The sequence below is a fragment of the Pongo abelii genome, chromosome 1 (genome assembly GCF_028885655.2).
Source record: "Pongo abelii isolate AG06213 chromosome 1, NHGRI_mPonAbe1-v2.0_pri, whole genome shotgun sequence".
Taxonomy (NCBI): domain Eukaryota; kingdom Metazoa; phylum Chordata; class Mammalia; order Primates; family Hominidae; genus Pongo; species Pongo abelii.
In genome coordinates, this window is record NC_071985.2 from 208673925 (window position 1) to 208689860 (window position 15936).

The window sequence follows — 15936 nt, forward strand, 5'->3', positions numbered from 1 at the left end:
TGTCTTCTGCATGACCTTGAGCTCACTGGCTGTCCAGAGCCTCAGTTTTTTCACCCATATGATAGGATGGTGGCAGACATTACTCAAGGGGATGCTGCAAGGCGAAACAAGATGGTGCTTGTCAGCTGCTTAGACGCTGCCGTGGAGGAAGCGCCCAGTAAGCATCTGCTGCCATTTTGATGATTTCCACTCCTGCTGGCGACTGCTTTAAAGGGCAGTCCTAGCCTGCAGAGGTGTGATGGGGCTCTAATGTGGGAGAAGGGGGGCTTCCTGGAGGAGGGGCTCCTGGACTGGGCTTCACAGGACAGAAAGCATTGCTGGCAGAGGCTGTCCTGAGCTGAGGCTCTGAAGACTGTGGGGCAGAGAATATTCGAGAAATACTGGAAACAGCAGCAGCAGGAAGAAGTGGTAGTGAGTGGGCCCTGGGGCCAGCAGCCCTGCCTTCTTTTCTTTCTGGGGCCCCTCTGACCAGCGGCTGATCTTTGCTACCTTAAATCAGGGACTTTCAAAAGGAAGGGGCCTCAGTGAGCAGACTCTGCAGAGGGGAAACTGAGGCGTAGCAGGACTGGGCCCGAGGTGACGGAGTGGTTTAGAGCCAGAGCTCCCCACCCAGCTCTCGCTCTGGGTAACCGAATGAAAGAGGCTTTTTCTGAAGACCATCTTCTTTCCTCAGGCACAGGAACTGCTGTCCTATTCTCAGTGTGAGAGCCCTGGCCCCGTGGCTCTGAGACTCTCTGGCGCCCTGGCCACGTGGGGCCGCCTTGGCTCCCCTCTCTCCTCCCTGGCAGTGGCTCCAGCGTTCCACAGTAACAAGGAAGCAATTTCCGAAGTGCTGTTGGACTCCCCTCCTCCGGGAAGTCTGCCCTACCGAGGGCAAGGGAGCATATGGTGGGAGCATGGGTTCTGGGGTCAGATTACCTGACCGGCAGCCTGGGTCCCAGAACAGGCGCTCAGCGTTGGTCTCATGGTGAAGCCTCAGTGGCCCCGTCTAAACATTGGGAACAAAAGAGAAAGTGTCAGAAAAGAGCCCTGGGCTTGGAGTCGGGGGATCCGGGTGTGAATCCTGCCTTGCTGCTCAGGCTCTGTGTTCCTCACATGACTTTAGCATCCTGGCCTCCACACCCCGGTCTCCAGCATGGGGATGACAGTTCTGCTTCCTTTGGGCATGAGCAGAGATAAAAGCGATGGTCACGATGGTGGTGACCCACGTGGCTGGAAAGTGTCCACACCTTAGACCAGCACCTCAACCCACAAAGACAGTGTGATGGGGACACCTCAGCTTGGGGTGGGGGAAAGGATTGTGACTTGAGTGAGGCCAGCAGACTGCAAGTGACAGGACCCGTCCTCGAACCCAGGCTGGCTGTGAACCCCGCCCTCTTCCGCCAGGCCACAGGAGTAACTGTAAACACTTGGTACATGGTGTGACTCAGAAACAGGGGACTTTATTCTCCTGTGACGAAAGTAACAAGGCCTGAGGTTTTGCACCAGCCCTATTGGCTCCCTTCAAGCTTGTGGCTGACTAAAACACCCAGATCCTTTGCACTCAGGCTGTTGTCGGATCAGTCTGTGGTTCCCACGTCCACCCGGCAGGCTTCATGCCTGTTAAGATTCTTCTGCTCACCTGTCCCCCAGCTCATCCACATCTCCCTGCCATTTCCAGTGGCCTCAGGAGCAAGGACAGCATTTCCTCCAAGGCTTGTTACGGCTGAGGACTCGGTCTGGAATTGGAAGCTCTGGCCGTACTGGGCCTGCCCTCCTCAGGGTAGCAGTCAGGTGCCTTCCACAAGGCACCTCCTCCCCATCCGCCCCAGGCCCCACCCATCCCACTTGCCTCGTTCACGTGACTTGCCCCAGCCCCATGGGCATCTGAGTTTGCAGCCCCAGCTCCACCTAAACTCGCCCCCAGCCCATGTTTTCCCCTTTGTTGCCAAGGGCCCTGGGAGGAAGCAGTGGGGGCCTGGCCGGAGACCAAATGGTCTTATTCCTGCCACCAAGTGTCCCATGGATTCCTGGTCTGGGGCCTCATTGGAAGAGAAGGTAGGGCTCCCTGGTTCTTGGTGACTGGCTGAGCCCCTGTGGCTCCCAGGCCCCCTGCTTTCTTTCTGAGGCTCCCAGATGCCTGTTTGAGCTTCCAACAGGGATGTGTAGGGAGCTTGGGGGCCTACAAGTACCAGAATCCATTGCATTCCCATTCTGAAAATCAGAAATCAGGCCCATGCGAGGCCTTGGGCTCTGTCCCCTCATGCCCTACAGTGGTCGAAGTCTTTTCCCACTTTTCGAGTCCCCAGGAATCACTTGTCCAGGCCCCAAGAAGCGCAGTGAGTTCTGTTTTACCTCCCACCTACATCTTGCCTCTTCTCCCTCTGCCAGTCTAGAAAATGCACATGTCATTCTAGACCCAAGGCCTTAGGCAAACCTTCTCCTCCCCTTATCCCCTTCCACACCTTTTTTTTTTTTTTTTTTTTTTTTTTTTGAGATGGAGTCTTGCTCTGTCACCTAGGCTGGAGTGCAGTGGTGTGATCTTGGCTCACTACAACCTCCGCCTCCCGGGTTCAAGCGATTCTCCTGCCTCAGCCTCCCGAGTAGCTGGGATCACAGGTGCCCACCACCACGCCCGGCTAATTTTTGTACTTTTAGTAGAGACGGGGTTTCACCATATTGGCCAGGCTGGTTTCAAACTCCTGACCTCACTCAGGTGATCCGCCTGCCTCGGCTGGGATTACAGGCGTAGCCACCACGCCTAGCCGCCATCTTTTCTAAAGGGTCCCAGGTCCAGGAAATCCCACCCCCTGTTCGGTGTGTGGCCTCCGACAAGCTTCCTCGACTCTCCGCAGTTGTAGTTCTCTTACTTGTAAAAGAGGGCCTGGCCACCCTGCCTGCCTGGCAGCCTCCCGCCAAGTCACGTGAGGTGGAACGGCCGTGACCGTGTTAGGGTTGATCAGCCGAACCCTGGAGTGCACAGTCCTCCAAGGGAGCCGTCCTTTCCTCGGGTCAGCCCTGGAGAAGGCGCAGCCACTAGGGGGTGTGAACAGGGACGTTCCAGGAAGCGTTGCATGTAAGGGAACTAAAGGAGAAGCTTGGGAAGGACTGCAGTGTGGGTGGAGGGGACTGTGGAGTGAACTGTGCCTCCAGTGGCCAGCAGAAAGGAGGGATAGCAGTGTCATTCTCACCATGCTTGTTGAATCCCTTCCGTAGTGGGGAGGATTCCCAGGGTTTTATGGGAACTCCGTCATTTCTGTGGGGCTGGATTACTCTTCCCATTTTGCAGATAAGGAAACTGAGTTTGAGCTCCAAGGTGTGCTAATAAAAAAGCAAGTTACAGAATGACACACCCAGGCTGAGACTGTTCAAGAGAGTTCCACAAGAAACTTACTTTGTGTTTTCCATTCATGGAAGACGAAAAATGTCTGGAAAGAAACTGGTCACAGTGGGGACTCTGGAGAGGAGCTTAGAGCGGTGGAAAGAGCCTTATCTGTAATGCTTTTATTTTTGTAAATATTCACATGTTGCTTGTGAAATGTAAAATCAGTAATTTAAAAAGTGTGTGTGGCGGGGGAGGTCCCTGCAAGCTTGATGTCACTCCAGAAGTGTCCCTCGGCCTCAGTAGGCCGCAGGAGGGCAGGGGCCTGGCCACCTTGACCCTCCCAGCACCTCTGAGCCCTTGGATGTAAGGCTGGGATTCTTCCTGTGTGGGCTCTGGCAGATAGGGAGTGGAAAATGCTGGCAGTTTTCTCCAGGTGTGACGTCTCGTCCCCGACCCCAGCTTCCAGGCAGAGATGGCTGTCTAGTCCCTCACGCAAGCCCCCTACACCTCTGCCCAGCATCCTGGTGGAGTTATTTTTCTGCCTGAGGCCCAGAGAGAAGAAGGTATGTTCTGGGGATCCCAGAGTGACTTAGGGCTGGAAAAGCCTGCAGTCCCATCCTGGGGCCACCTCCCATTGTTCTTGTAGACATGGGAGACAGTGTGCAAGGCAGGCTGGGATGCTGGGAGGCAGAGGGTGGCAGTGCTCCTGGGTTATCTCCCTGACCCTTGGGGGCATGAGCCACTTTCTCATATCTGTTGCCTCAGTTTCCCTTTTTTAGATCTAGGGTCCTCGTTCTATTGCCCAGACTGGAATGCAGTGGTACAATCAGCTCACTGCAGCCTCCACCTCCTGGGCTCAAGTGATCCTCCTGCCTCAGTCTTCCCAGTAGCTGGGACTACAAGCTTGTGCCACCCCACCTGGCTTAAGTTTTTCTTTTTATTTTTTTTAAGTTTTGTACAGACAGGGGTCTCGATAGTTGCCCAGGCTGATCTCAAACTCCTGGGTTCAACTGATCCTCCCATCTCAGTCTCCCAAAGTGCTGGGATTATAGGCGTGAGCCACTGCACCTGGCCCTCAGTTTCCTCTTCTGCCAAACAGTGTGTTGTAGAGGTTTAGATCACAGTGTGTTGTAGAGGTTTAGATCACCGCGTGTTGTAGAGGTTTAGATCACCGCGTGTTGTTGAGGCTTAGATCACCGCGTGTTGTAGGGGTTTAGATCACCGCGTGTTGTTGAGGCTTAGATCACCGCGTGTTGTAGAGGTTTAGATCACCGCGTGTTGTAGAGGTTTAGATCACCGCGTGTTGTAGAGGTTTAGATCACCGCGTGTTGTTGAGGTTTAGATCACCGCGTGTTGTTGAGGTTTAGATCACCGCGTGTTGTAGGGGTTTAGATCACCGCGTGTTGTTGAGGCTTAGATCACCGCGTGTTGTTGAGGCTTAGATCACCGCGTGTTGTTGAGGCTTAGATCACCGCGTGTTGTAGGGGTTTAGATCACCGCGTGTTGTAGGGGTTTAGATCACCGCGTGTTGTTGAGGTTTAGATCACAGCGTGTTGTAGGGGTTTAGATCACCGTGTGTTGTAGAGGTTTAGATATGTGGGGTGGCACATAACGACCATTTTCTGTTCAGAAAGTCTTTTGAAAACCTCTATAGAGGCTGGTGGTGACCTCAGGGTTCTCCCAGCAGAGGCCTAAGGTCAGACTTCAGGAAGATCTTCCCAGCAGAGTGAGGCATTTCTGTCTCCACTGAGACTCTGGGGAAGCAAAGGCTGATGGGCTCCCTGTGCTCTGCAGGGCACCGGCAGAAGCTGGAGGACCAGACCAAGCCGTTCCCTGACCGCTTTGGGGACCTGGAACGGCTGCGCATGCGGGTGACACCGAGCACACCCAGCCCCCGAGGCTCACTCAGCACCACAAGCCACTTCAGCAGCCAGCCCCAGACCCCAATCCAAGGTACGGCATGGAGGGAGGGGCTGCAGCGGGGTGATGTGGGGGTGGAGGGCCTGGATGTGGTCCAATCTGCCCCAGACCAAAAGTCTGTCTGAAGATCGGTCACTGCACCCCCTTGTTTTGTAGAGGAGCTGCTGGTGCTTATTGGCACCTGCAGACAGTTCTTGTGGGCTTGCTGTGTGCTAGCCATCATTCATTCACTCAGCAAACACTTACTGACATTATTGACACATGCCCGGTGCCTGGCCCCAGGGATCTGCATACCATGAGTTCACTGTGCCTGGGGAAATGGGGTTAACCCCATAGTGCCCCTATTAAAATTGGGGCATGACTTGTCCAAGGAGCCGTGACAGACTCGCCCCTGCCATGTACAGTTTCCCCACCCCTGCCCCACAGCCTGCGATTTTTCATCCAAAAGTGGATTGGTGGTGGATGCCTCCACCCAGGGCTGGGATGACATTCAAGTGACATTACTGCACTCACACGAACTTTGCACACAGTTAAGTGACATTCCAACCCTAGAGAGGCACATAGCATTCCTGGGAAAGGTCTCCCACCCTGCCCAGAGTGTCCTCCCAAACAGGAGGAGCTGAGGTGAGAGGGAAGACTGAGCTGGGGTCTCCATCTCCACTGCCTAGACGGATACAGCAAGCACAGTTGCAGTCAGGCCTCAGGCAGGTCTTCTGGAGTATCGAGGTGCCTGGCGCATAGTAGCCGCTCACTAAATGGCTGCCGGTTGCATCTCTCTGTTCCTTAGTCAGTGAGTTGTGGACATGGGAGGCTGTGAGCACAGCCGGCCCTCGGGCTAAGTGGGGTACCAAGGGTGCTTGGTGGCTGGGTGGACAGAGGCAGGCGACTGGCTGCCGTCACGGACTGTGCCCATTCTTTCTCAGTTCCCCGGAGCCTGGTTAGAACCCCTTGGCAGATGAATGAATTGAGAGGCCTAAGAGGTTCGGAGCCACCCTCGGGTCACACAGCCCATCTGTGACCAGGTCCACAGTCTCCACAGTACCTGCTCCCAAGAACTTTCTGTACTTCTGAGGGGACAGATAAAGGGGCCTGGAAGGGGCTGCCAACCGGTCTGCCTGCCCCACCCCCTTCTCTGGTGCCACGCTGAGGTGGGGGCTGACTGGGTCTCCCTACTGACATTGTTCCAGGCATAGTGCAGTGGCCAGGGCCTTGGTGCAGGCCCTCAGTGTGAAGAGAGGACCCCTCCCCTTCTGGCCTGGGCTCAGGACTTTTGGCTTTGGTCCTGCTGAGACGCCAAGGTCGGGAGAAGCCCCAGGCCCAGCCTCTCTGAGCCCAGGAGCTAGTGCATTTGAGACTGTCAGCTCTTGAGCCCACGAGTTGGAGGTCTGCTCTCAAGAGGTAGTGGAAGGAGCCCTGCACGCTGCCGCATAGCTGCCCCTGCTTCTGCTGCCCACAGCATCTGTCGAGGTGCCGTAGCCTGAGAGCCAGCCTTTCCCTGCCATGGACAGAGCCAGGCCAGGGGAATCGGGGCCCAGCGGGGGGGCCAGAATCCAGGAGGTGGGGTGAACAGTGGCTTCCTGTCCACCAGCCCCCATGGAAGGAGAGCCCACATCTGCCCATCCACTGCTGGGTGGGCACAGCTTGGGAATCAGTGCCTGGCCCCACAGCAGGCACAGCTGCTGCTTCCACCCTGGGCTGGGAGGAAAGGAGCCCAGCCTGTGTGGGGCAGTGGCTGACTTCTGCTTCTCTGCCTGCTTCCTCCTGAGGCCTGGCCCAGTCCCTCACTAGTCCCCAACAGCACTGGGCCACAGGCAGCCAGGCCTCTCCATCCTCAGGCCCATCCCCTTTGGGTGAGAGAAAGGGCCTCTGATGACCAGGACAGGGCAGGAGCATGAACTCTGCAGTCAGCTGGACCAGGCTAGGAATTCAGGCTCTGCCAGGCATTGACTATATGATCTTAGACAAGTCACTTAAACTCAGCCTCAGTTTTCTCATCTGTGAAGTGGGGAGAAAGAGGTCCCTGACAAAGAGGGGTTGCTGGCAGACCCAGGCTTGGGAAGTCACTCTCACAGGCCCACCTCCTTCTGCCCTTGGACTCCCTCCTGGGGATCCCCCTTGGGATATCCCACCACCACTTCCCTCGGTGCCTGTTAACTGCTTTGACCCCCCAACCTTGGTCACTGGCAAGCAATGCAGAGACCCCAGCACCTCCCATACCCCAGCCCCAGCCCCAGCCCCTAGCCGCAGCCGCCCACAATGGGGGCTTCTCACAGCTGAAAGGGCTCATTCAGCCACCATGCAGCAGCCGGGGCAATCTGGAGAAGAAAATAAACATTTCCTTCCACTGTTGGGATTGGCCGCTCGACAGTGCCCCGGGCAGCTCGGGTTTCCTGGGGCTGCGAGGCCGCGGGGTGGGGGTACAGGAGCTCCGAGGAAGCTGCTGGGGGGTCTGAGGGAGTGCTGAGGGCAGGTACTTCCCCCACCACCCCAGAGGAGGGGTGGTGGCCCTGAGGAGAGAAGCTGGAGGGGACGGTGGCAGGTCCAGGGAGGCCCAGCCCAGCTCCCTGCAGCCCGCGTGAGCTCTGAGGGGCACAGTCCTGCCGTTGCATCCTGCGGTCCCCGTTTGTCTCCTTCGTCTTGAGAATGGGGTTCCCATCAGGCGGCCAGCACCCACTTCCATCCCGCCCGTCTCAGCTGTGCTGACGTGCCCAGCACCTGCAACAGGACCTCTCCCCCCGAGGGGCTCCCCAGATGAAAACTGGCAGCCAGGTGCCTCGGAGGCTCTCGGCCTCAAGGGTCAGGGACAGCCAAGTGACCTACTAGGGAGCATCCCAGATGTCCCAGAAGGCCCCCGCCACCCAGACTGTTGTCCCCACATCTTCTTAAGCCAGGAGCATCACTCCATTCGGATCCACACCCAGGGCCAGAGTCCGCTGCTGAGGGAAACATACCCCAGCTGACTTGGGAAGACCCCAAAGCCCCGAGAAGTTCCAGGTCCCAGCCGACGTCACACAGCATCTCAGGCTCATAGCTCTCCGTCCTCAGCCAAGCCTCGGCATGGCAGGCAGAGCCCACCCCGGCTAGCACCGGCCCTTATCCTTTGGTGGGTGACACAGAGGGGTTGCTGGGCTGGACAGACTGCACCTCTGCACCACTGCTGGGGGCTCATCCACCTCCCCCTGCTGCCAGAGTAGAAGGGAGGCCCTGCACCAGGGCCTCAACTTGGCAGGGCCCTGAATGAGCCAGTTCTCCTCGGTACCCAGAGTAAGAGGCACCACAGCCACAGTGGCCTGGCAAAGCCTCATGGACCCCTGCTCTGTGCCCCGTGCCATTCTGAGTACTCTGTGAATTAACTGAATCCTGATGAACTGTTATCGTCTCATGTTTTATATGGGGAAACTGATGCGCAGAGAGGGTTAAGTGACTTGCCCAAGGACACAAAGCTAGTAAGTGTCCAAACCAGGATGACTGTCTGGCTCCAGAAGCCACACAGTAAGCCTTGATCCTGTGCTGCCTCAAAGACGGGACAGCTCCCTCTCAAGTACGTGCTGGGGCTCAGGACCAGAGGCCCTAGGATTGTGTGCCAGGTCCAATGTGCTGTGTGACCCTGAGGCAAGTGCCTCACCCTGTCTGGGCCTCAGTTTCCCCATCAAGGGTGTTAGACTCAATCCCTGAGCCCCTTTGAATGCTGAGGTTTTGGGGGTCTGTGATGACAAAAGTTGGGGACAGAGGATGGAACACCCTTGCCTTGGAGCCCATTGAGAAGCCACATTCCTGGGGGAGCAGGGGCAGGGTCTGGGCTGGACACTGTGACCAGGTCAGGGTCTGGGTCCCCAAGTTTGTCTGACTGCTGTCTCGCTTTGCTGCCGAGGCAGGTGAGGGTGGCATCCAGTCACTGTGTGGCCACGAGTCGGCACCAGAGACACAGGCCCAGGGTGAGGTGGAGGCCAGAGCTCCTGTGAACTCAGTGCCCACAACCCAGGTGTGAGCGCACAGAACCTCCGCATGCTGCACCTGGGCAGGAGAGGCACGTGTGTCCCCAGCAGAGACCTTGTGATGAGAACCAGTCCTTTCTCTGCCACAGAGACTCAGCCTTGCTCTCTCTCTGCCTCCATTTCCTTGTCTTCAAAAGCGGGTTCCAACTCCCAGTCTCACACGGTCGTTGGAGCCCTTTCCACATCCACGGCCTTCCCAGCTGTTAACATGGGCCGGTGGGGAGAGGAACCTGCCTGGGCAGGGCTGCTGGGAGGCCTGAGCTGACTCTGCCCTCAGCCCCACCATCGCATCCTCTGCGAGGCTGGGAAGGAGGATTTAAAAAGAAGAAAAGACCCCCCCTCTCTTCTGCTGCTGCTGCGGGGGGGCTCCCATGGCCCCTCTTGGCCCGGGGCACGCTCCCACCAGCTTCCCGGCAGGTCTGTGTTGAGAGTCCTGGCAGGGGAAGCCCCGGGCAGCCTAGGGCAGGAAGAGGAGAGCCAGGTCTAGAACTAGGGGTCCCCCAGATGGGCCTTGGGAACCAGAGCCCAAGGTCATTCTTCAGGAAGGCCTCCTGGGGTTGTCTTGAGCTGCAACTGACCTCTTCCTTGCTGTCCTCCAGGCACCTCGGAACTGAACCCATTCTCCGACCCCCGCCAGTTTGACCGCTCCTTCCCCACGCTGCCAGCCCTCACGGAGAGCCGCTTCCCAGACCCCAGGATGCATTACCCCGGGGCCATGTCAGCTGCCTTCCCCTACAGCGCCACGCCCTCGGGCACGAGCATCAGCAGCCTCAGCGTGGCGGGCATGCCGGCCACCAGCCGCTTCCACCATACCTACCTCCCGCCACCCTACCCGGGGGCCCCGCAGAACCAAAGCGGGCCCTTCCAGGCCAACCCGTCCCCTTACCACCTCTACTACGGGACATCCTCTGGCTCCTACCAGTTCTCCATGGTGGCTGGCAGCAGCAGTGGGGGCGACCGCTCGCCCACCCGCATGCTGGCCTCTTGCACCAGCAGCGCTGCCTCTGTCGCCGCCGGCAACCTCATGAACCCCAGCTTGGGCGGCCAGAGTGATGGCGTGGAGGCCGACGGCAGCCACAGCAACTCACCCACGGCCCTGAGCACGCCAGGCCGCATGGATGAGGCCGTGTGGCGGCCCTACTGACCACCCTGGTGGACTCCTCCCGCTGGAGGCGGGGACCCTAACAACCTTCAAGACCAGTGATGGGCTGGCTCCGAGGCTCCGGGCAGGAATGGAACCTGCGCTCCAGGGTGGTCTCGGTCCCAGGGTGGTCCCGGCTGGTAGGTGGCTCTGGCTGCATCCGTGCAGCCACATCCTCGTACAGAGGCATGAGGAACCACCCCAACCCCGGCCCGGGACACTGCCCCCGGCCCAGATCCTGGCCATCTCATCCCATACTTCTGTGGGGAATCAGCCTCCTGCCACCTCCCCAGAAGGACCTCACTGTCTCCAGCTATGCCCAGTGCTGCATGGGGCCCATGTCTCCTGGGACAGAGGCCATCTCTCTTCCAGAGATAAGCCTCAGGCCCTGGGAAGCCTCCCGACCCCTGCACCTTCGTTGGAGCCCCTGCACCCCCTGGGTCCAGCCCCCTCTGCATTTACACAGATTTGAGTCAGAACTGGAAAGTGTCCCCCGCCCCCACCACCCTTGAGCGGGGTTCCCCTCATTGTACAGATGGGGCAGGACCCAGCACGCTGCTGGCAGAGATGGTTTGAGAATACATCCAAGCCAGTCCCCCCAGCCCAGCTTCCCCTCCGTTCCTAACTGTTGGCTTTCCCCTAGCCGTATGGGTCCCAGGCCCCAGAGAAGATGAGTCTATGGCATCAGGTCCTTAAACCCAGGAAAGCACCTACAGGCCAGCTCCTCCATGCACTTTACCAGCTCAACGCATCCACTCTCTGTTCTCTTGGCAGGGCGGCGGGGGGGGTGGGGGGAGGGGTAGGAGGTCCTCTTTCCCCTAGGTGGTCTCATGATTTCCATTTGTGGAGAGAACAGGAGGGCCAGATAGGTCCTAGCAGAAGGCATTGAGGTGAGGGATCATTTTGGGTCAGACATCAATGTCCCTGTCCCCCTTGGGTCCAGCCAAGCTGTGCCCCATCCCCCAAGCCTGGGAGGATCCAGCCAAATCTTGCAACACCTGGCACACACCTGTCTGTAACCTGTTTTGTGCTCTGAAAGCAAATAGTCCTGAGCAAAAAAAAAAAAAACAGTTTTTAAAACTGATTTTAGAAAAAGAAGCTTAATCTAACATTTTCAAACACAAGGTCTCTTACAGGTATAGCTCTGTGATTATGATAGCTCCGTGATTATAAGCAACATCCCCACCCCCTCTCCCCCCCGCAGACCCCCAGCTGCCTCCTGAGGGTGTGGGGTTATTAGGGTCTCAATACTTTCTGAAGGGGCTACACTCCCCATCAGGCAGCATCCCACCAGCCTGCACCACAGGCTCCCCTGGGAGGACGAGGGAAACGCTGATGAGACGCTGGGCTGTCTCTCCTCTGTGGCCCTAGGACATCTGTCCAGGAGGCTGTGCGGAGGTGGGCAGGATGTGAGAGGTGGGGAGCACTGGCTGTGCGTGGCAGGACAGAAGCACTGTAAAGGGCTCTCCAGCCACAGCTTGGCTGCACTGTGTTCCGAGGTGAAGTCTTGCCCCTGAATTTTGCAAAATGGGAAAGTGGGCACTTGCCCAAGGGCCAGGCTGCATGGATTCTCACATCAGAGTTCTCTGGCCCTAGAAAGGCTTAGAAAAGGCGTAAGGGAACTCATAAAGGCTAGCAGCATGCGGTATTTTAACTTTCTGCCTCGGCCTCTGTGGATGCAGAAATCTGCCCTACAAAATGCTCTTCAGTGGTTGTCTCTGTGAGAGCACTGTCCCCACCCAACCTGTCACAATGGCCAGAACCATACACCAGAGACACACTGGCAGGTTAGGCAGTCCTTCTGGTGATCCTATTCCATTCCCACCTGCTGCGGTTTCTCTTGGCCTGTCCTCACTGGAAAAACAGTCTCCATCTCTTCAAAATAGCTGCTGACTCCCTGCACCCAAGGGGCCTCTCCTTGCCTTCTCAGGAAGCAGCTAATGAATCCATTGTCCTGGTAGTTTCTTCCCTCCTGTTCTCTGGTTGTAGCTGGTCCCAGGTCAGCGTGGGAGGCACCTTTGGGTTCCCAGTGCCCAGCACTTTGTAGTCTCATCCCAGATTACTACCCCTGCCTGATCCTGGAGGGGCAGGGATAGGAAATAAATTGCTCTTCCTACCCCATCCCCCATCCCCTGACAAAAAGTGATGGCAGCCGTACTGAGTCTGTGAGGCCCAAAGTGGGTACAGACAGCCTGGGCTGGTAAAAGTAGGTCCTTATTTACAAGGCTGCTTTAAAGTTGTACTAGGCAAACACACTGATGTAGGAAGCACGAGGAAAGGAAGATGTTTTGATACAGTGTTACTGTGAGCCTGTCAGTAGTGGGTACCAATCTTTTGTGACATATTGTCATGCTGAGGTGTGACACCTGCTGCACTCATATCCGACGTAAAACCATCCCAGAGCTGGCAAGAGGATGGAGCAGGGTGGAAACTGCTTTGCACTATCATTTGCTTGGTGTTTGTTTTTAATGCACAACTTGCTTGTACAGTAAACTGTCTTCTGTACTATTTAACTGTAAAATGGAATTTTGACTGATTTGTTACAATAATACAACTCTGAGATGTGTGGAAGGAGTCCAGTGCCAGGTTTCTAGGGCTATGCATGGAGGTGGGGCGGGGTGGGGGAGAGGATGGAGACCTCCCGCTGTTGCCCAGAAGGAACAGGAACAGAGACACCCTGCGCCTTCATCTCCTTGCTTCCAACTTCTTCAGGAATGGCTGCAGAGACCACCCTGGCCACAGGACAGCCAGTGAGGCCTGCTCCTGTATGGCTGGGACCCCAGGAGAGCATCAAATAGGTCTTCGAAGTGCCACGACCCTTCCACCAATCATGAGCGGGCTGTGATTCTTCCCAGCCATGTTGGGAAGAATTCCTGCCTGTTCCCCAGATTCAGATTTGGGGAGGGGGCAGAGGCAGAGGGATAGTCCAAGTGCCTTGGTGAGAACCCCCGTCTGAGGCTCGTGTTTCAAGATCTGTGGCAAGCTAGCAACAGTGGGGATTGAGAGCAAGCAGCCACTTCAGTGCCCCCATTTTGCAGATGAGACAACTGAGGTACAAAGGAGTGTCATCAAGGTCCATGCCTCCCTGGGGTTGTCCATGGCTGAACTGGGACCACAGCCCAACAATGGTAGCATGGGTGTGATGGTGTGGGGACCTGGCTTGACAGCCCCGCTCCCACTTTGCCAGCAGGGAGGCCTGGTCCACTTGGGATTTGTACCAACACACAGCCCAGAGCCTGGCCAGTTGGGATTTGTGAAGGGAAATTTTCATGAAACAGACCTTATTTTTGAGTGATGCCCACTGACTTCAAAAACCACTCCCAAAGCTTTGCCCTGCTCAGTTTGGTTGGTCTGCCTGAAACTCAACTCCCAACAAGAAGCTTCCATTTCCCTAGCCCGGCATCCCCTTTTACCCAAAAGACAGCAGGCCCATCTCTGGACAGGACCTCAGCTGTAGCTACAGAACTTCTCTGTGGGTCTGCTCTGGGCAGCCTCTGCCAGGGTTGGTCCTGAAACGGCATCTACACGGCCAAGACCGTTTCTATTTATGTTTATATGGGGTCACTTTGTAGGGGATGTAGCCACTCCTCACCAGGCACACTTTGGTGCCACAGCAGATGGGAGAGGAGCTGTGACCTCCAGAGTCCCTGACTCCAATCTCCATCACCTGCACCCTAGCAGGCATGAACCAGCACACCCAGCTTGCCAAGGGGAAACTCAAGGTCCAGAGAAGTCTCAGCCTGCCTGAGGTCCCAGGGCTGCGGGAGGAAGCGCTGCAGTAGCCACAGCAGCCTGCAGGTGGCGACAGGGGGCGGCATCGCTGGGCAGCAGGTGGACAGAGTGGACATCATCCCCTTTGGACAAGAGTGAGGACAGGCTGCCTCGGTTACAGCAAGAATTCAGGTTAGGTATTAAGAAGAACTTCCCAACCCCGGGTGGCTCATTCCCGAAAGGGCCTGTTAAAGGTCTTGATGTGAGGAAGGTTTTCCCTTCCTGAGCTGTGTGGCGGTGGGAAGTCCCTGTCCCTCTCTGAGTCTCCCTTTTTGGTCATACGCTGAATGAGCACCAGCCGTGTGCCAGGTGTGGAGTAGGACCCCATGCCCCATGGTCGTCTGCTTTGGGACAGGGTGTACCTGGCTTGAAGGCGGGGTTGACTTTCATAGTCCTACAACCCTGGCCTCCTGGACACTGGGCCCTGCCCCACCCATGTTCCTCGAGCCACCAGCAGGAGCTTAGGTCATGTAGAAGCCAGTCCAGGCTGAGGAAGCCATTTAGTTCCACAGCCTGGGAGCCCCTGGACTGCAGAATTCTGCTTTGGAGGCTCTAGGAGTCCCGTTGATTTGGGCTGGACTTTGAGTCCCTCCAGTTTCTTCAGCCCCCACAGCTTGAGGTTGGCCCAGATGGGCCCAGTGATGGACCCAGAGAGCCGGCTGTGGCCTGGGGGCTCCCAGAAGTGGCCTCCTGTGGGGTGAAGTGGCCCAGATGGACCCGCCTTGCCGGCCCCTAGGAGCAGCCCTGCCACTGTTGGGCTGTGGCCATGGGGATGGCTTTGGCTTTTATGCTGAGAAATGGATGTCCTGGCAGTGAGGCTACAGGCCAGAGATGACACGTTCCCACGCTGGGGCCTGGTGAGGGCTTCAGGAGATGGCGCGGGGTGGGGCCAGTGCCGTGTGTAGGGGAGGGCAGGGCTGGATGCAGACCCAGCCCTGCCTCCCTTCTCAGCCCCGGCCCCTCCCCTGCCCCAGACTGCACCCCCCCATAAATGCGGCCCCCCAGCATGGCCCAGAGGGCAGCTCTCAGCTGCACCAAACACCCCAGCCTGGCCACGTGAGTAGAGAATACACTTCAGTGGGTCGGTTCATCTTGGGGTCGTAAATGAAATGAGCTGTCAAATGGGACAGGGGCAGGAGGGAGGCCAGAGTGAAAGAATGAACTGTTCCTGGCAGAAATCCAAAATGCCCCTCATTCCTCCCCATGAGGGCTCCAGAGCTGGGAGGGGTGAGGGGCCACATCGCCCCGACATCCGCAGCCACACCTGTGTGGTCCAGTGGCTGGGGAAGCCTGGGGAGCCGGATCCCGCGCTTCCTATTTTTAGTTTTGCAGCTAAGAGTGCGCTGTTTGTTTTATATATTTATATTCACCCACAGAAAGGGCCTGCCCCGCGCCCGGCCCGGGGGACCTATCATGGGAAAGGGAGTGCGGCAGCCCTGGAGCCGGCCTGGACTACCCTCCTTTGTGCTCACCCTGACAGCTGGCAGCAATGCGGGCTCTCTGGTGTCCAAACACACCATTTGGGCCACACCACCCCACTCAGCTCGTTGGGCTGGGTGTCTTCGAGGCCTTGGCCAGAATTCATTCACTCATTCACCAGACACAGAGCCCCACCCCACCCTCAGGTGCCAGACACCAAGAACAAGGTGAACAAGTCACAGCCATGGCCTCCAGGGATCTCACAGGGCAGACAGGAAAGCAGGTTGTGCCAGCCCATTGTGGATCAGGGCAAACAAGCTGGGCTCCTCAGAGAAAATGTCTCTCCCCCGAGATCAGATGGAAAGATGAGTAGGAATGGATCAAGC

At 57.2% G+C, this 15936-nt stretch overlaps 1 protein-coding gene across 1 annotated transcript in view; it reads left to right on the forward strand.

Annotated features, from left to right (window-relative positions):
- RUNX3 (RUNX family transcription factor 3) overlaps nucleotides 1-12934 on the forward strand; it is a 65008-nt gene extending 52074 nt beyond the window's left edge. The window contains exons 5-6 of the mRNA XM_024238356.3: nucleotides 5099-5257; nucleotides 9819-12934. Of these exons, the coding sequence (XP_024094124.1) occupies nucleotides 5099-5257; nucleotides 9819-10363 (704 nt within the window). The 3' untranslated portion in view covers nucleotides 10364-12934. The remainder of the gene's footprint in view (nucleotides 1-5098; nucleotides 5258-9818) is intronic.
- Nucleotides 12935-15936: the final 3002 nt, after the last annotated feature.